The 20,161-nt window shown below is 35.7% G+C and overlaps 1 protein-coding gene across 2 annotated transcripts in view; it reads left to right on the top strand.

Annotated features, from left to right (window-relative positions):
• The window catches only part of LOC128988381 (centrosomal protein of 162 kDa-like), a 60,932-nt gene extending 41,999 nt beyond the window's left edge, over window positions 1–18,933 (top strand). Inside the window, exons 10-18 of one of the 2 annotated variants that reach the window (XM_054409623.1) lie at window positions 3,273–3,503; window positions 4,112–4,279; window positions 5,243–5,567; window positions 7,841–7,942; window positions 8,655–8,764; window positions 11,453–11,604; window positions 13,094–13,214; window positions 13,732–13,852; window positions 16,033–18,933. In XM_054409623.1, the coding sequence (XP_054265598.1) occupies window positions 3,273–3,503; window positions 4,112–4,279; window positions 5,243–5,567; window positions 7,841–7,942; window positions 8,655–8,764; window positions 11,453–11,604; window positions 13,094–13,214; window positions 13,732–13,852; window positions 16,033–16,151 (1,449 nt within the window). In that variant the 3' untranslated portion in view covers window positions 16,152–18,933. Of the gene's footprint in view, window positions 1–3,272; window positions 3,504–4,111; window positions 4,280–5,242; window positions 5,568–7,840; window positions 7,943–8,654; window positions 8,765–9,727; window positions 9,826–11,452; window positions 11,605–13,093; window positions 13,215–13,731; window positions 13,853–16,032 lie in introns of those variants that run through there. The other variant, XM_054409624.1, reaches the window with a different exon arrangement.
• The last annotated feature ends 1,228 nt before the right edge of the window (window positions 18,934–20,161 follow it).

Below are 20,161 nucleotides of genomic sequence, written 5' to 3'. Positions count from 1 at the left end.
GCCCAATAACATCAATTCATTATCTTTCAATTTGCAAAAAAAACTAAAACAATGCAGTTTTGCGGTTTCCCTTGAAGTTTCTGCCAATTTCATACCTAATTTCATCGTCAACATGTTTACGTTGGTCAACGTTTTCACATTTTATTATTGTTTACATATTTAGTTCTTGCAAATAAAAACATGTCAAGCAAAAATGTGTACCGATTCGTCGTATAAACAACGAATTAACGTGTAGCAGACGCAACAAATAGTCAGCTGATCAGATACCCACAATTCTATCTAACCACACAAGTGGAAGGGGTAGACCCCAGCCGCCAGCAACGAGTCTGTCTGTTCTTTCCTTGTCTCCAGTGTAGCTAGTCGGTAAAACTTTCGTATCGTGCAAATTAAATTCATTTCGCGGTGTTGGTCGGATAAATCTTTATTTTCTTAAAATCGTTTAGCCTATATCCCGAAGGGATATAATTGCAACGCGAGTGGAAAATAGAATCAGTTTTGTTTTGGAAACAAGTTGTAAAAAGTTTGTTTTTGCCGACCAACACAATCCGCCATTTGAAAATTTCACGAACCTCACACGAATCAAATCGATCGCGTTTCTTTCAATAAACCGTCTAGTTACAATTTCCCATCCTTATCCCTGTATGTGTATCAGTGTTTTTGTGGACGTCCGAAATCTGCAAGTAATTTGTGTTATTTATTGTTATATATTAGTTTCAGTGAGTCGCACATGTGGTAAATTTTCCTGTTGTATTTTGTTAGTTCCTGTTATATAAGCACATGTTTCCAGGTTCGATCTCAATTTGATGATTTTTCATATCCATTCATAGCGTAACAATCTGTATTATTTATTTAGCTGTGATAATCTAATAGTGTTAAAATTAAATAGATGAAAATGTTTTTGTAGGGTAATTCAGAGTTACTTTATAAGATTTTTATAGCATTGGTATTTAATATTTATATTTATTGCAAAGTCGTTATTGAAGTTCATTATTGAATATTGAAGGGTAATACATTTAAGAGTGCCGCAGTCAGTATTTTATTTGGGGGAAATTAAATAATATCAAGGTGGGAGCAGGTAGCTGGTTCGACTAGATACGGAGGTGTTATCGGAGGTTGTAACAGTTTATAAAATAGATGGACCGCCAAAGTACCAAATTAGCCATAAAATAATAAGCAACATTCCAATACCTATTACTACGATTAAGCACAATATTGTTTAATCAGTTGGACTGCGAGACTCGACCTTCGTTTTTGAATCATTGGCCAACGAACAGGATTTGCTTGGTACTGGTCATCTCAAACAATTAAATTAAATATCACTCTTCCTTTGACACATTCGCGATCAGTGTGTAACCGCGCCGTATCTTCCCTTTTGATAGATCCATTTCACATTCTAAAACGAAAGACCTCAAATTGACTGTAGCACTCGAGGTCATTCATTATTGTATATAAACATAACAAGCAATTATTAGGTACAATCAATTGTAGTACTCGTTAACACTGTACAATAAATCAAATTGTTATTCACCTTTTAGTTCTCAATAACCTTGGTAATTCATTATTAGCAATATTGGTTATCTAGTGCAAAATAGTACAATTCAGTAAGTCACCGGCCACTACAAAAGATTCACCTTTAAAGTGTAACACTAAATACTAGTGTAGTAGTGAGCAGATTAAATTCAGTGTAGATTAAGATTGGTCATTAATCATTATTTTAAAGGTATTTCAGTCTTTAAGAACTTCAAACAGTACCAAGGACGTCCCATAAGGACTTCTGGGGATAATTTTTTATTTTACAGGGCCCACTTAAATATTTCTTTAAGGCTCATTGCACACACACCGATTTTGGACGACCGATTTTTTACCGGTCATCCAAATTCCAATAGTGAACCACAGGCGGGAATGAGACCTTGCACACACGTCGACCGCTGGTCGGCGCCGGTAAAATGCCGATGAGCAGCCGGCCACTGCCATTGCATACCGTCGTTGCCAGGGAATGGCCGGCGACGCAGTGGCGTACGTAACTAAATACAAGCTTGCACACGCACCGATTTTTTACCGATCGTATCGACAGTTCTCGCTGCACCATTATCCATTTTAGGCGACTGCTCTTCTGACATTTTTAATTAGTTTTGGTAGTGCGTGTTTATAACGTTTTAAATGGGTGACTTAATAGATAAGGATGCTATTGACATTTTGAAATAGGTAGTTGAAAATTTTACTGCTATCAAGCCTAGTTCTTAAAAAAGTGTGTGGAATGTTCCCGTTTTTTCTCTGCTTCGATTAATTGGATAAATCCAGAAGATATGTTTGATCATACGGCGCTTAATACCTACGTCGATACAATAACTACATAGCAACAACTCTTTTAGGATTAAGTATTCAATAATAACTCAATAACTCGTTTATTGAACCAAGTGGACACAATTACATGTATAGGTTAGGACAAAATAATATAATATGCATTTTAATTGAACTTAGAATAATCTCTTAGAATAATATATTAGTAATCTCGTCTCGTCCTCGACACAACAACAGAGACTGATCGTTTCGCCGATAAAAATCCGGTATGTGTGCAAGCACCATGATCCGATAAAATATTGACCGACTTATTACCGACCGTCCAAAATCGGTGTGTGTGCAAATAGCCTAACACCAAGCTTCCACTGCCAAAGCTCTGTTTTATATTATTACCTTCCAAGTTCTTCCAACCTAGGGACAACCAAGATTTGTAAAGAATACATTTTTGAGAACATTGCAAGGAGTAAATATATTTAAATACAATATTTAAATATATAAAAGTAGAAGTCAGAATATTTTTATTTTTTCTTTACAAATGTTGACCGATTTACATGAAATCTGGTATCAAATTAACAGGGATTTTTAGGTAAATCACTATTATTGTAAGGAACTATTGCTATTTGACCACCTGACGGTTCTTTGCATCTGTTAGACTTGGTAATCTAGTGATCCGTCACACCCAGGCGAACTTTTCAGTTTCATGATTCTATGGTCTTTGGATTCTGGTGATTTTGTGATCCTTGTGATGATTGTCATCACTCAAACTCAAGTGTTTTGTGGTTTAAGATGCATAAGGTGACAGTAATTCAATAGTTCTGGTGTTTCATTTGCCCTGAAGGACAAATGGTGGTCTGAAATCAAATATGTTTGTGTTTTAGTGCGTAGAGTTTAAAATATGTCTATCTAGTATGCATTTTATTTGTTCTATCAATATTAAACAATATAGTACTATTCAAAACAATTGGTTGCAGATAGCACAGATGAACACGACGCTGAGGATATTGAAGGGAGAGTTGAGCAACAGGGAGGTGACAATGCCGATGAACTTTGGTCCTGTCGGGAGCAGTCTGGAGGACCAGAGTCAGCTAGAACTGACTGTGAGTCAGCTGCAGACCAGCCTGGCAGTGGAGAGACAGAACTACAGAGATTTGGCCAAAGAGAAGGACGTCTTGCACAAGGAGAATCTCGACCTAAAGCGACAGGTGGGCCAAGTTTGTTAGTGAGTATCTTTGACTATTGATAGAGGCTGATATTGTATTATATTGTTAAATTTGTTTCGGATTTAGAAAAACGAACATATAATTGAATTAAGCCACCGACAGAGTGCGCTGTTGTCAGTTATTTGGTTTCTGATGAATATTTTGATTATTCGACCAATCCAAATTGAGAAGACAATTTATTGTAAATTATGGCAACGGTTATGTCACATGAATTAGGAAAAAATACAATTTTAAAGACAGTGCACTCTATGAGTGGTTCCTGCCACTATGTTATTTTTTAATAAAAAATTCACTAAGGCTCATCCGTGTAGATGGAACACCAGTATCCGAAAGTCAATTTCAGTACCACAATACATCTATTGACACGCCAAATGGGGGTCAGATATTTTGGATATTTGCTTCGCAAAATATCTTTATAGTTGGTGTGTTGAAACGGGAGTTGATTTGATGATAGAACAATAGTTTTGTACTGTAGAGTATTACATTTTAAATTCATAACACTTAGTAGACATGCCCCTATGTCCGATCCTAACAGTTATAACTGTTAGGGCCAAATATCTTTGTTATATTGATTGTCAATGTTTTCCAAGGTGAGGGAACTGGAGAGCATCGTGAAGCGTAGACAGAGGTCAGAGTCGTGTTTTCCTGTGACGATCCCTGACCCGACGTCGACCTCACGACTGGCTCATCTAGAGAAGGAGTTGTCCAACAGACAAGAGTCGCTCACCACACTACATAGTCAGTTCATCAAGATGCAGGTCAGTTTACCTAATGGAATTTTGCAGTTTGGCTCAAGGGAATTTTTTATGGATATGAATAGACAAAGGTGTTGGCCATGTTAACAATCTACCACGGTACAGAGTACAGTAAGTCTACCACCTATCTGAATTTGTCAGAACCAGACCTAGTGTGAGCAAACGTCCTGAAAAACTGGGATTGTCCCAGCTTTTGTCTCACACACGGCGTCCCAAAAATGTTCCAGGACGCTTAATAACCTCGTAAGAATATAAAAAATGAAAATAGGCTACATAAAAGTGTTAAGCTAATGAACAGGTTATTTATTACCTGGGCATAATATTTTTATTACCTGGGGCTGGGGTACCAAGGGTGTCCACTTATGGGTGTCCTGGTTTTTCGAAGGATGATTTGGTCATCCTAACCAAACCCCACCTGGACAATCAAAAATCTTGATAATTGGATATTTAAAGGAAAATATTATTTAAAATAAACAAACAGAAGTTTAAAAAAATACATTAATAATGACCGTTTTGACATAACTAATGAGTCTACAATAGGGAAACAATTAATTGGCACAGATAAAATATGCTACTTACCGTTAACTGCAATTAACAAAATTTATCCAACCAGTTTCATTTATTTTTTATCCTTTAGATGATCCAGATAATTAGCGGGAATAGAACTGGGCGATTGGAGTTGAAATGAGGCAAACTTAGGACCTCATGTTCCTTTTTTACAGTTATCCTAAATATTCAGTCCTAAATATTCAATTCGATTTCAGTCCTAAATATTCAGTAAACCTAGTTCAAAGAAGTTGGAATTCTACAGTAGTTGGTTTAGGTTTTTTTTTTCAAACAAACAAATACACTGAATCCACCCCCAATACTATACAGTAGACAACTTAATCTTTTTCATGTAAAATCATTGATCAACTCCAACGGTACATTTACCTTTGCCATTTACAATTAATTTTACTTTCACAGAAAAAATATGAAGACCACATCCAAGAGCTGGAAAACCGGTTGAAGGAGAGCAGAGACGAAATACAGACGGTGAAGGCCAACTGGAAGAAGGAAGAAGCCAGCCAGAAACTGACTGCCAGGAAGATGAAACAAGCTCAGCCCGTGAAGGAGGAGACTCATCTGCTGGCAACCATCCGTGGACTACGGCAGGAGGTGGCGACCAAGGAGAAGGAGATGAACAAGCTGAATAAGGAGATGGAGGAGTTGCGACAGACCAACCGGAAACTGCAGAAGGAGAGAGAGAAACAGCTGAATGCAATGCCTTCCAAGATGGGGCTACTTAGAGGTAGATATACAAAGTGCCTTGTGAAAAAATCCTGTATTTCAGTCTGTTTGGAGAATAGGGATCTGTTGTCACATGTGCTTTGACTTTGGTTTTTTTTTAATTTAGATTTTTTGCCAACATTGGACAATATCATTATCATTTAGGCAAGGTAGTAGGGTGGATTTTACCCCAAATAACAGACATTTAAAACAGAACATTGTGCAGTCTCACCAATATAACACACAAAATAAAAATACCATCATACCCACTCACCAAAGATTAGCATTTTATAAAAAAAAACCTTCATATATTGGATCAAAGTTCTTACATAGACTTCCTATTACGTTAAAAACTGAAAATAACATCAATAAATTTAAGAAGATGTTAAAAATAATACCTTTTTCACAAACCACTATACTCGTATGAGGATTTTTAAGTTTATTATTTTTAGAATTAAGTTTTTGATTTGACACTTAGTTTTTTTTTTTTTTTTAAAGGGAGAGGAGGTAAAAATGCTTTTACGCACACAGGTAGCCAGCCTGTTGTGTGAGACTCCTGAGCTTGTCAGACTACTCACTAAAAAACCCCCTCTACTCTGTTGGACACAGACCTGGGATTGTTTGTCACATTACTTCAGGTCAGGTCAACGTGTGACCTAAGCCCTCAGGGCTCGCGCCGTTTCTGGCATTCAATTTCTTTATGACCTAGACTGCATCTCGGTCAAGCTCTAGCTTCTTTGTGCGGAGAATATCCTGGACGAAATGTGACATACAGGTCCAATTGTCCTCACCCTCCGTCATCATCGGAATGACCGTATCCACCAACAACTGCCCTACATGTTGTTCAGCCTCCAGGCGGGAACCTTCCCAACGCTGGCAGCGGAAGAAGGTGTGCTCCGCGTCGTCGGGAGTGCCTGGGCAGTAGATGCAATAGGGTGACACGGCTTTGCCCATCCTGAACAGGTACGACCGAAAAAACCCGTGACCTGTCAGAAACTGGGTAAGGTAATATAGTCTACCTCACCATACGGTCAACCCATGGTTGGACTTGCTGAATCAGTCTCCTGGTCCAGCGTCCCCGCGACTCCTGTTCCCAGCTCTCCTGCCAGAGCTGGTAGGTGCGGTTGCGCTCCTCCATTTTTGCATGGTCCTCTCCACGCCGCTGATAAATCGCTTACCTCTCCGCCGCCAAAAGTTTGACGGGGATTACTCCAGCAACCACCAAGATGGCAGGTTCAGACACTGTTCGGTAGGCGGATGCTACCCTGAGTGCTGCCTGACGCTGCACTCTGGCAAGCCGCATCCTATACACCTCCTTATTGAGCGCGTCTGCCCACACCTCCGCACCATACAGGAGCACAGACTGAACTGTAGACATCAACAGCCTTCTGCGACTGGAACGAGGACCTCCGACATTGGCCATTAACCGGCTAAGAGAAGAGATTTGACACTTAGTGTGCATATTGTGAATAAAGATGATTTGACTTGAATATGAATAAAGGATGATTGTAGAATTGAGAGATGCCATATAGACTAACCAATAAAAGTAGAATTCTCCTCCCGTTGTAAATTTTGAAACCTGTTTTCTTGTCTAGTTCATGGCCAGTGGCACTAGTGTGGGAAAAGTTTTGTACAAATGTTTTAGGTTTAGTTTCATGATTTGTGCTTTAATTTTTGGTTATATAACTAGGGGACTAGTTATTGTTTCTGATTAGATTGTTTTATTTGGTTAAATGAGGTTTTAAATTACTGAAATAACAAGAAACAATTTGTAAACAAAATACGACCCCTACAGTGCACTGGACAAAACTAACAATAAAATTGTCTTCAGCTGATCCATAAGGATGAGAAATCTACTGTTTTATCTATGGAGATGCCTTGTGTCGCTTTGATACTAACTAAGATCAGTTGTTTTGTTAGCCAGGATAATTTATTTAGCCAATTGAATAGGACAGCCGAGTCCAGTTTTGGATCATCAAAAAGCTACTGCCTTTTTACAGGATCGAACCGGTGATCTTCTGATTACCAGACAAGCACTATAACCACTTAGATACCCAGCCATTGGTCATTAATTTTTTTAAAAGGAAGATTTCTTCTTTTCTTATCTTTTGTTTTTATTTCTCCAAAACGTTTTCAAATGTCTTTTCCCCCTCTTATTCTTCTGAAATTTTCTCTGTGTCCGTTGTTTATTTCCTTTGAATTTTGGTGTAGTGTGTTTTCCTTTTAGTTTTTTAGTTCTTTTACATTTTATTTTATATTATTTTTCTTGTTATTCACGTTCATGCAATGTTTTAGACAAGCCTAACCTGAAGAAGATGGAGAAAGTCAACACTATCACTGGATCTCGAAACACTCTCACTTCTCCAAACAACAACATTGATCCCATCTTGTATGCAGGTAAACTAGACATGTACTTTAACTTAACTCTTGTTTTCTCTGCTATTAACAAAAACGTTCACTATGTTGTGTGTTTAATTAAGTGTGTTAACATATTGCTTTCCTGTAATAGTTTGCTCATTTCAACTCTTTCATCATTAGGAATTTAGTCTTGTCTTTATTTTCTTTTAAATAAATAAAATGATCTTATTGTAGGTACTAGCCTGCTATATTATGAATAAAGATTGTCAAATATAGTAAAAAACGTATGATACCTAACTAATGAAAAAACTAACCTCAAACAATTATGGTAACTAATCAGTTGGTTAATAAGGACACTAACCAGGTAAAGTTTGAGTTGATAGTTTGAACCTAAACCTTTTATATCCAACTAAATCGGCCACCATGAATGTTTCATGTCCGTGATGTGAGTTTTGTTTTCAAATTATTATTTTTATTAACTTTGATAATTTTTATGCAAAGAAGATAAAATTCAAAAAATTGAACGTCCTTGGCTGAATGGCTCCATGTAGGGCTGAAACTTTTGCAAAACATTTTTGAAAAAACTAATATAAAGTATTTAACTGCACAACCTTCTATTATGATCACAGGCAACCCCTGTTAAATCTAATATTTGCATACTCAGGGATGATTATAGAGACAATTTAAAATCCTCTTAAATACCATGAAGTGAAGATGTTGGTTCTACCTTGTTTTAATTATTTTTGTACAGAGTTACAGGAGTCAAACCTAATCCTCAAGTCAAAAACCAAGAGTCTTCAGGAAGAAGTAAAGAGGTTGGAACAAGATCTGATTGCGATGCATAACAAACGAGTACATGATGTAAGTCAACTTACTTAACTTTCAATTTTAGTTGTTGGCACTTGTTGTAGAGAGAGACCTTAATTTACGGACAAGCCTCGTATTTCCTCCATTTTTATTCGTAGAATATTTTGACAAGTATTATTGCTATGGAAATTCAATGATCAATAATGTGTTCAATGGTTTTATCGGAAGGCAATGAAAGGGTATTTACTCAAAGGAGGTACAGAAGAGCCTTCGATGACGTCAGCTGTCAGATCTCCTCTTGAGGGAACACCATTACCGCAACGATACGGAATCCAGTCATCAGCCTCGGTGGTGTAGTGAATAGCGTGTCGGGCTGATAATCCGAAGGTGCCGGGTTCGAATCCTGCTGGCAGCACTAACTTTTTGTCAACAATTTTTTTCATATCAACAAGTTTGGTTGGTTTGGTTACGTTATGACAGTTTAATTTTATAATTAAAAAATTATAAAATTGAATTTTAGGCATTTATAATTTTGTTTTATGAACAAAACTATTTTTTAGATTAGTAAACCTTCATTCGATTTTTTCATTATCAGCACGTTTGGTTAGGTTATGACAGTTTAATTTAATAATTGAAAAATTTTGAGATTAATTTTTCTTAATATTATAATTAACTAGGCCTAATAGTGAAGTAAAAATTACGCCCTGTGCTCTCTACTACAACGCTGTTAACGGAGGAATTTTGAACTAAACTATGATGTCATCGTTGCCTCATTTGTACCTCCCTTAAGGCAGACCCCAATGAAAGGATGTTATTTTTTTACTGCAATTTCAAAATATTTTTTAAGAATTTGACTTTTGACTTGCTTATCTATTTCCAATCTCCAAAAATCCTAAAATTAGTTTTTTTAGCAAAAAAAAACTGTTAGCAAATTTTAAAGAATATTTTTAATTAATTGTACTAGCCGATCTATAATTTTAAATTTGTAACTCGTTTACCAGAAATTTATTTTTTTAGATTGGCTGATGAGTGTCTCTCATTGTTTGAAGATAACAAGTTCTGTTGAGTTGGCAACTGAATGTTTTTGTTTGGTTTTTATCTGTAGTTCTGTGAATAAACGCTTAAAACAAACGAATAAGCTCTGAGTTTTGTTTCTATTATTTATATTTTGTGTTTTTTTGGATTAGTTTTTTTTTTTTTTACTTTAATTGTCGTACAAAAGTTCATTTAAAAGTATTTTTTTAACTTTACAATAAGCTATTTGTAAAATTGTATAACCAGATTGTACTTACTAGGTAGGTATATTCTGTACTACGTCGTTGTTGTTATCCCACATACAACACCAAAAAATGTTTTAGAAAAAATGTTGGCTTAACTGACTTTTCTAGTATCATACTGCAAATTTACCAGCTGAAACAAAACACGCTTTGTTTGATTGAACTAAAAGGACTTGTTGCTTGTATAAAATATGGGCGGAAAGATTAAATCTGTTGTTTAATGTATCACTAGTTGGCGTTTGAACAAACTGGCTGAAGCTTGCCTTCTTTCTCATGATTTAATACAGCAGAGGCTAAGTGATTTTAAGTTCAAAATTATTACTAGCTACTGTGTGAGAGAATGAAATTTCCTTGTCATTATTTCCTACTTCCTAGTACACTTCTCATTTATCTCCTGTGTAATTAAACCTAAATTTATAATAAAGCTGACAACAATTAAGTTAAAACCATAATACATCTTCAGAAAGTTCAATCATGCACACTATTGTGTTTTAAACCGATTTACGTTTAGCACCTATTTTTAGTAAGTAGTTTTCCTACTTTTTGTTATGAATGACTCTTTCACAAGCGACCCTTTGTCCATACTTCAATACTTTTCATTGAAATGGCGACCATACAAAGTAGGTGTTTTAAGCCAAGTATGAATAGAGATGAGTGTAGGATCTTGTAGTCTTGTTAGTCTTGACTAAGGCCGACATATTCCTTAGACACAGCTGTTAATTAATAGCCAACACAGCTAATGGCAACTAAGGGACCTACAGTTTATAGTGGAAACCAAACCACATTTTTGCCTTGGTATTAACAAATTGGTCTAATTATCAGGATAGTACTACGGATATTCCTAGTACTCGCTAGTGCGGACGTTAATGCACACCAGAGAGTATCGCATCCACAGTTCACGCTTATATATATCCACAATTCGTGACCTCCTAGTAGCTGGATTACAGGACGACACCACCGTCACAGTCATAAGTCATAGCCTCATAAGCAGGGAGCAAAATGGTCTAGTGGTAGGACTGGGGCTTTGGTCCCCAAGGTTCATATCCTGCTAATCACCAACGGGTTTTATGTATGCAATAACACCGCGCCCCTCGAGGACTAGGCTAAACCTAATAGGTCTAATGTGTAAAACAGTTCCAGGCTAGGGCTTACAGTAGCGTCCTAGAATGTGAAGGTGGGATACACAAAAATAAATAAACGAATAAAATAGTCTCATAAACAAACAAGTCACAACCCGCTCACGTTTTATGTACTAATGATTCTATTGGTATTTTCTCTCATTATTTAGTAGGCTATAGTTTTGGTGTACCATACCCTTAATATGTTGATTTAATCTATAATATGTTGATCTATATCTATCTATGTTAGACTTTTTAGTTAGCACAAGGATCCTTACTGCCGTGTTTGAACAAATGTTAGTCCATTATACTCTTGACTATTATCAATGTAAATGTTATGTTTGCAGTTGAATATGCTTCAGAGTGAACACGAGCTTGAGACAGCTCGACTGGTGGAGGAGCGAGCGGCATTGATTGCTCAGAGCTCCTCCTCGGAACTGGAGGGACAACTGTATACTCAGCAGATGGTTATCAACCATCTGAAGAATAGGCTCAAACAGTGAGTGTTGTCATCTTGGCGGAAAACAACCATTGTCATTGATTTTTTTCAATTTAACCTCACATTTTGTAAAAACTGAATCTGAAGCCTGTTTTGAAGTATTTTATCCATGGTACTATGGTTATGTTTTAGTGCTGTGATTTGACTTAATGTTACTTTCTCTTTTATGGTAAGATTTTACTATTCGTACTTTACTCTTGGGTTACATTTAAGTATTAATTTATCTTTCTTACTCATAAAGAGAACATGCAATAGTTCACAAATGAATTTGTCATACAGTGGTCTCCCTCTTATCCGGACTCCTTGGGACCGAGGCCCGAGGCCAGTCTGGATAACGGTTTTTCCGGTTAAACCGACGTCCCCAGAAACTCTTTAAAACGGACCGTTTATATGCATACTGTATACAGTATTTGACTTAAATTTAGGAGAACATTGTATTTAGACACGTGATTAATTAATTAATCACCATGGAGTATCACATCCACAGTTCATGTCTATAAATATCCACAATTCGTGACCTTATTTTAATTATTTAAAAAAATACATAACTGGTATCAAATCTTTCCCAACAAAAGAGTCGTTTCAGTATCGCCCACTTCCTGTCGATATAGTCCGGTCAAACCGACGTGCTGATAAAAATTGTCTGGTTAAAGAGATGACATTTCCGCCAAGTGTATTCCGGTTAAACCGATGTCCGGTTAAAAGGTGTCGAGATAAGAGGGAGTCTACTGTATTTAGTTAAAATTAGGGATGGGTCAGTTGCTAAACAAATTTATAGACAATATACTATTGTTTCCAACACCTATATAATATACTCTACAGTTTGTAAACAACATTATTACTATAATTGTATAAGTCCGCGAAGTAGCACTTTGCGTTTGCGTTACACTTAATATTTTCCCTACATTTACTATAAACAAAGCATATAATTAGTCTTTCAGACTCTAAACAACACATTTTAGGTTAGGTTAAATCCAAGCATTGAACGAAAATAGAAACAATGTTAACACGAAACCACATGTTAAGTTGTAATATCAATAGTCAAGGGCTGGGAAACACTGCACCAGCTGATCGTAGTCGTAGTATCTTGTAGTGTTGCCAACTTATTTTCAAGCGTACAAGTATTGCATGCCTAATAAAAGCACGCTGTTGTTTTGTGTTGTTTGGTTGGAATACTGGAGTGGGCAAAGTAAAATTAGTGTGGCAAAAGTAAGTAAATACAGCAGTTAGCTACTTTGCGTACTATGATCTGTGCAAAAAAGCCGGCTTTTTCTGGTAACTGTAGGAAAATGAGATTTGAATAATATATTTAAGGGGAAAAACCCATTAAACTAACAACCAATAAAAAAACCTGAACAATGAAATCAGCAATGATCTATCACTAGTTTGACTAGTTTTCAAGTAGGTTTGTTGTTAAATGTGTAAGAAATACCAATTTAATGTTAACTAATAGAGTAGGCATATTTAATGTCATTGCGTCTGTGTGTAGGATGGAAGAGTTGAAGAGTGAAGTGACGATGCTACGAGCTGAGAGGGATCACCTGGAGCAGAGGCTGAGTGTGGTCAACAAAGAGATGTGCTTCCTGCAGAACGCCAATGCTCACTCTCCCGTGAGTTACGTGGTTCAGTAATGAAATTCCTTTGAGAAGAGACACATTGGTGGATAATTAGTTTTTAATAGATGCAATAATAATAGAAAAAAAAACAGTCTCAGATAGTTTTAGAACATTATTCTTTTCACATTTTGTTCAGTTTAATTAAACATAACTATTTTCATATCTTAATCTTTGGTTTAAAATAGATATTTAGTGAAATCATCCTAAAGTGTTATAACCATTTCATTTTGTTGAAAATATTATAATTTATTATATTGGCTTTTACACATGAAACCAGTTGACAAAAACATCTCTGATGGAATTTAAATGCACTTGACTAAACTGAAAATGTGTTTTATATTATTTGTATCACTACTTCATCCCTTAAAAGATCTTTTTACTGAATATGTGTTTTTAACCAGTATAATAAAAGACTGCTTCCATTTTGTGATAAAATGGTTACAAAAATGTTACAGATTTATTACACTACACATTCAACTCTTGTTTTTATGCCTTGTTACGTTTCCTCCAGGAGAGTATCCAGTACAAGACTCTTCTCGAAAAACTGGAGACTCTAGAGAAGAACCAGGAGATCAGAGAACAGAAACTGAATGCTATAAGAGAACTACTGAGTCGCACCACACAAGGGCAAGGTAGGGGTAAATTTGAACATAGACATTGGGCGTTTTCACACTACACAGCACGTCGCCATCACGGCGCTGGCCTGTCGACGTCGGTAGTGTTATCATATGAGAGGGTACACACTGGTGCTGTGACGGTGACATGCTGGCGACGTGACGGGACATGCTGGCAAGCTGCTGGGTTGCTGTTGCCATGCAATCACCGTCTGTCAGTAGTCTCAATCAGTGTCAGTAAAGTACATCACAGCCCTGGCCTGAGTACAAGGTGTGTGCTTAGGATCACAAATTAACTTCTCAAATAAATTGTATTAAGCACCATCAACATACCGCACTTTCAAAACAGGGTGAACCCACCTCTTTCTTTCTGACCGACGCTTACGTCTGAAGTACAACAAATATAATAAACTAGAGAACCCGTGCGGCTCAATGAGCCGCATAGTATAAAACATAACACCGAGGAAAACGTTATGCTTAAATTCGAGTAATTCTAGTAACATCTTAGAGTTGTTTAAACACTTGTTAGAAACTAATTTGTATTTGCGTCGTCAAGGTTCACCTACATCTGCTTTGAATAGGCTAAGGAAGCAACACCATTGAAATTTGGTTAACGTATTTCTACATATAAAAACATAAGGTCCGCCAATATTTGGTTTACTCTTACTACTTGTACTTATCATAGTCAAGGCATTATTATAGTTTCTCATAAATCTTTTGAAATATCTCGATCTGGCAGTGTCAGAAGTAAACATTTCTTGCATGCATTAATTTGATCTGACATTATGCAAGTTTACTTTACCACCGTAAAAACACTCTGTACGTCGTATATTTTATCACTTCCAAAGTCAGTTGCATAACAGAGCTTGAAAATATTATTCATATCACCAAGTGAATTTGTATCTGGATGGGTATGTGTTAGACCAGGCCTCTCTTTTTCTACTCTCCTCATACGCACAAGATATCTTATTATTAATTAATTATTAAATTAATGTCCTCCTCCCGTTTTAAATATTTCTTCTTTGAACTTGAGGCATTTTCTGTTCTTCCAACAAAACTGATTAACTGTTTAACTTGATCTTAACCTACTGAATATACAAACATAAATATTTACTCCGAAAAAGCCAATGAGTATCTTTTTATAAACAGCTGTTTTTTGTTTTTAAATTTGTTCCATGTATTTCTTATGGGGAAAACCCGACCTTTGAGAAGGCCTCACGCCCTTAAGAGTAGGAATTTTAAAATTCTAAAACCTTGTTGCAAAACTACATATTGAGACGAATCTTTTGACACCTTAAACGTTGAAATTGGTCCACAAATAAGGGAGGAGTTGCGTTAACAAAAAACGGCTACACGTATTATATATATAGATAGATATAATCTTCTATTAAAGTCAGCTATGTTGCTTTTCCACCAAATCTAAAAGCTGACAGCACTGACTGCAGTTAAAATGTTGTGCTCTTAACGTGTCGTTGCTGACAAGTGTGTAAGGACCCCGGCCGTTTTAGAGCTGTTGCTGTTGCAGTGCTGGCGACGTGCTGTGTAGTGTGAAAACGCCCATTCTAATAATAAAAGTGGCCTACTTGAAAAATACAATTTTGATCATCAACTGAATTAATATTTTGAGATTTGTTTTAAAAAAATACTGTGTTTTAATGAGCTAAAACTATCCATTCAGTATACTCCCTCTGGTTCATGAATTTTGGAATAGTTCGTTGTCTAAAATAAAATAAAGTCTAGACTACACCATCTGAAATCGGTTAAAATATTAATCTATACATTCAATACATATTGTTAGCAAACTAATGTACTTTACCGTAAAACAAACAAACAGCATTAACATTTTGTCTGTCCAATCAGGGCCAGATTAACAAGCTGTTACTTTTCAATTTTCATGGCGTTGAAAAGTCAGCCGCGCTGGCTGGATGAACCAAACATCCGAGAGAAAGATAGTCTATGTTTACTTGACTTACATAGACTCATGGCACCAAAAGGGTTACCTGTAGGCTATTATAGATAAATTGTAGGAATATATAGATTTTATTTTATACAACACTGATATACAAGTATAGTGAAATATATTTTTTACCAAGACAACTTAGGTTGATCAATCTACTTGTCATCTTATCTGAAATAATATTCATTGACTGTGTTTTCAATGAGGTAGTAGAAATGTAAAAAAATGTTTCTTTGCCAAGGTCAATGCTCTGGGACGTGTCGAGACAAGCTGTTGGACAAGAACCGACAAATCTGCTTCTACCGAGCTCAGATGGACCGGATCCTCGAGTCGTTGGTTGAGATCCGGCGAACCAAGTGAATCTGGTCGTCACTCCTCGTAGTTTGTAGAGGCTTTAAATAGTCTTACATTGTTACCAAAAAGTAGTCATTTCACATTTTAAGGCTAGTATTCTATCTACATTGGCTCATGATGATTTGTCAATTTTTTATTAAGTTCACTCGCATTTTTTTAGCTATTGACAAGCTAGAAGTTTTTAACTTTAGGAAGTCTTAGACTTTAAGAAAATGTGAGTTTAGTTTTTCATAGATTGAGAAAACTATAGTTTTTGATATAGGTGTTAGTGAAGTTTAAAATAAATGTTTACTAGATTTTCACTATGTATGCTTTTATGTAATGGAAGTATGGTTTCTTGGATGAATTATGTGGTAAACCTGACACTTCCAAACAATTACTGTCTGACTTCACTAGACTGATTTGCTTTCCAGTGCCAAATTTTATACCTAGAGCTTTGTAATAAAAGTGTGGGATGTTACAAGACAAATTATTAAATTCAATTTGTGAAGGGTTTTAACTTCTTAACTAATTCACGGCATTAATAATAAATTAGTGAATATTTTCTGCAAAATACTAAACTTAAAGTAGTATACACATTTTAAGCACCGGAAAAGCAAAATTTGGCTTAGTAATACATTATATTTTGCCAATGATGCTTCAAAGTTGAAACACACTAATGCTTTGGCACATTAATATACATAGATTTTGCGAATGAATGGGATGTTATTTTTGATTTCAATTAGCAAACTACTAGTAAAACTAAAAACTAAAAATAAAAAGTTGAAATATTTATTACAGTAGACTCACTCTTATCCGGACTCCTCGGGACTGAGACCAGTCCCGATAACGGGTTTTCCGGTTAAACCGACTTCCCCCAAAACTCGTTAAAATGGACCATTTACATGCATACTGTATAAGCCGATAATGATTATTATTATTACATATTTAGACATGTGATCACTGGTCTCTAATCTTTGCTACGAGAACTGTCGTTTCAGTACCGCCCATTCCCTGCCGATCCAGTCCGGTTAAACTGATGTGCTAATAAAAATTGTCCGGGTAAAGAGATGTCATTTCTGCCAAGTGTAGTCTGGTTAAAAAGTGTCCAGATAAGAGGGAGTCTACTGTAATTGTAAGAAGTTTTGCTATACAAGATTTTACTATTTTTGCTATACCTACAAGTGTTATGAAAAAGTGTTTAGTAGGGATGTTTAAATTCTTGATACCACTGATTTTAGGAAATTGGTATTGGTGTCAAGAATTGGTTGTCAAGAGTTGATACCAATTACTGACGGGTCTGAGGAAATTGCCTGATCGAAAAATTCTTGATTTTGCTATGATTGTAGATGATGATAAAGTTACCGTGATGATGAAAATGTCCACCCAATCGCAGAAAATGTTCATGATTCTGCCACTGATTTTGGAAGATGATGATAATGTCTTCATGACCACGGGAGGGGATATTTATATTATTTTACTGCAATCATGGGAGACAATGATGGTGATTCCTTGATGTTGAAGATTTAGCTGTACAACTGGGGGAGATGATTGAAATTTTACCGCCATCGCTGAAGCCGATGGTGATGTTTTTATTACCCCCGTCGTGGGAGATGATGAAGAGGTTTTCGTTACCGCAGGGAGATATCTAGCCCACTATCGCGAAAGACAGTGATGATTATCCGGTTTAGATTTGAATTGGCTAGTCAGAAATTTTAATTGGTGCATTCATTTTTTCTTTACTTTCAAAACACCCCATAACCTCAAAATTACTTTGTATAAGGGCATAAAGAAGTGGTTGGTATAGTAAAACTAATTCATAAAGGTCTGTAAAATAAAAATAATTGTATCAAAATCAAGAATCAAGAATAGATTTTTTCAGATATCATTATCAGTATCAGGAATCAATAAGTTTAGTATTGACATTGACACCTATTTTTTATTTAGAGATTTTCTGTGTTCTTATTTCATTACAAAACCAATTGAAGAGTAAGAATTTTGGATTTTTGAATGACTTGGAATTTAAAAACTAAACTCCTTAGTTTAAAACTAAACAGTCTATGTCAAAATTGTGTTACCATCTAATGTTGACCTGTGTTAGGAAGCATCTTTTGTTTGATAGCGAAATGACAATGGAATCTTTGAATGTTTTGATTTTAGTCTGGAAAGTTATAAAACAGTGCATTGTTCCTTCTGTACACATTATTACGCATTACTGTTAAGATTTTACAATAAGCAAATCACAGAGGTTGTCACCCGCAGTACGATATAAACATCTTGGTCTGTATACTGTCCTCATTATGCTCCCTAAGAGCAATAATCCCGAAATTAATTTTTTTTTGTCTTGAAAGTCATGGATAACAATGATTTTACATTCTGGTAAAGGGTTAATTTTGTTATTGTATTTGACTATAAAATATATTTGCATTAAAAAGTTTAGTATGTTGTTTGTTCTAGTCTTATCCACTTGTATTTGTGTTATAGCTTGTGCGTTGTCTGGTGAAGCCTAGGGGTAGGGTTGAAGCCCCTACAAAACCGGTTCAGAGCCACTCTAATCACCTACCCCCAGGCTTCACCAGGAAACGCACAAGCTCTACAGTTTTAGTAACTTATTTTATTTATTTTTTCATTGTTCAGTTATTTATTTTTTCTAAAGTTCTTTTAAGTGACTGAATTTGAGGTAAAACCAAAGAAAGTTGTGCCTGACAGGATTATTTCCTTTTGTAGGTTAAGGATTGTATAGTTTGAATAATTAGGTTGGACAACTAATAATGTTAAATTGAAATAAATAATTTTATTCTGAGTTGAATGGATTTGATAAGTTCTACTCCGTTCACAACATTTAGGTGGTGTGAGAGGAAGTCATTCCATCACCTCCAACTCACCCTAACTTTGAAATAACAGCTGACAGCTGATCAGGGGTACATTAAACTTTAAAAAGTGTTAGTGGAACCTAGTAAACATTCCCCTTAATCCGCCAAAATGTTATGAACGGACTATAATAAAGCCTGGTTGTAAAAATGTTCAGTGAGTTGTTGTTTTTAGATTTACGTTGTATAATATAAATGTAATCTAAAGTAGCTGATGAAGAAAATAAAAAATTGTCTGAAAAGCACAATGCATTAAAATCTTAATATGATTGTTTTAAATTATACAAATAGTATGGTATTCAGATTTTATGTTTGGTAGATTAGTATAAATAATTGAATTTCTTCATTAACAATTGTTTCTGAAAACCGCTTGCAAAAACTTTTTTATTTGTTTATTCTACGTAATGTATACAAAGCTTGATGAAGGATATGTTTGTATGTTCCTTGTAGCAATAAAATAAACCAAGGTACTCATTGATAATTCAGTGATTTACAGTAGGCAGAAGATTTAATTATAATTTTAAACCTGTTACGATAAAACTAAATTAAACAAATGCAAATTTCCCTAGTAGACTAGATTGCGGTTTTGCAGCAACAGGTACTTGATTATTGTCTGCTTTAGGCTGCGGCCACACGGGCGATTTTTTCACGTACAAACGCAGCATGAAAACACACAAAAAATATGAGCTGCATTAAATGTAATGGGGAGTGCCCCACGCAGTGTGTTTTCCCGCAGTAGTGGGCGCCTATTCATTTCAATGCTTCTCTAATTTTTCGCGTGTTTTCACGCTGCTTTTGTGCCACAGCCTTAAACATACTTCATTTAAATAGTTTAATACCCAGTGGTGTTATTAAGTGTAAGCTTGTAGTTAAGTGAAGTGTTTTCTGCTACTTAAACTGTAATAGGTTTGCCGTCCTATTTTGCGTCCACTCAGCAAATGCTTAGCTTAACTTTCACGTCTTTCAAACTGTATCCGTACACATGAAACAATGTAGAGTTTCTTTTCTGTTTTGATCACTTTGTGTGTTGTGCATGTTCAGTTCAAAATCATTTAATTGTCATCCGTGGAATTTATACATCAATTTAACATGTCTGTCAAGTACTGTATTAAATTGAATTTATTAGACAAAAATGTGATGCTGTATGAGTTATTAATGCCATTTACT

Source organism: Macrosteles quadrilineatus, unplaced genomic scaffold (assembly GCF_028750875.1).
Source record: "Macrosteles quadrilineatus isolate MER2022 unplaced genomic scaffold, UCM_ALF_1.0 Scaffold_3__2_contigs__length_128488019, whole genome shotgun sequence".
Classification (NCBI taxonomy): domain Eukaryota; kingdom Metazoa; phylum Arthropoda; class Insecta; order Hemiptera; family Cicadellidae; genus Macrosteles; species Macrosteles quadrilineatus.
Note: the sequence above shows the minus strand (reverse complement) of the source record. Positions and strands in the feature narration are given on the sequence as shown.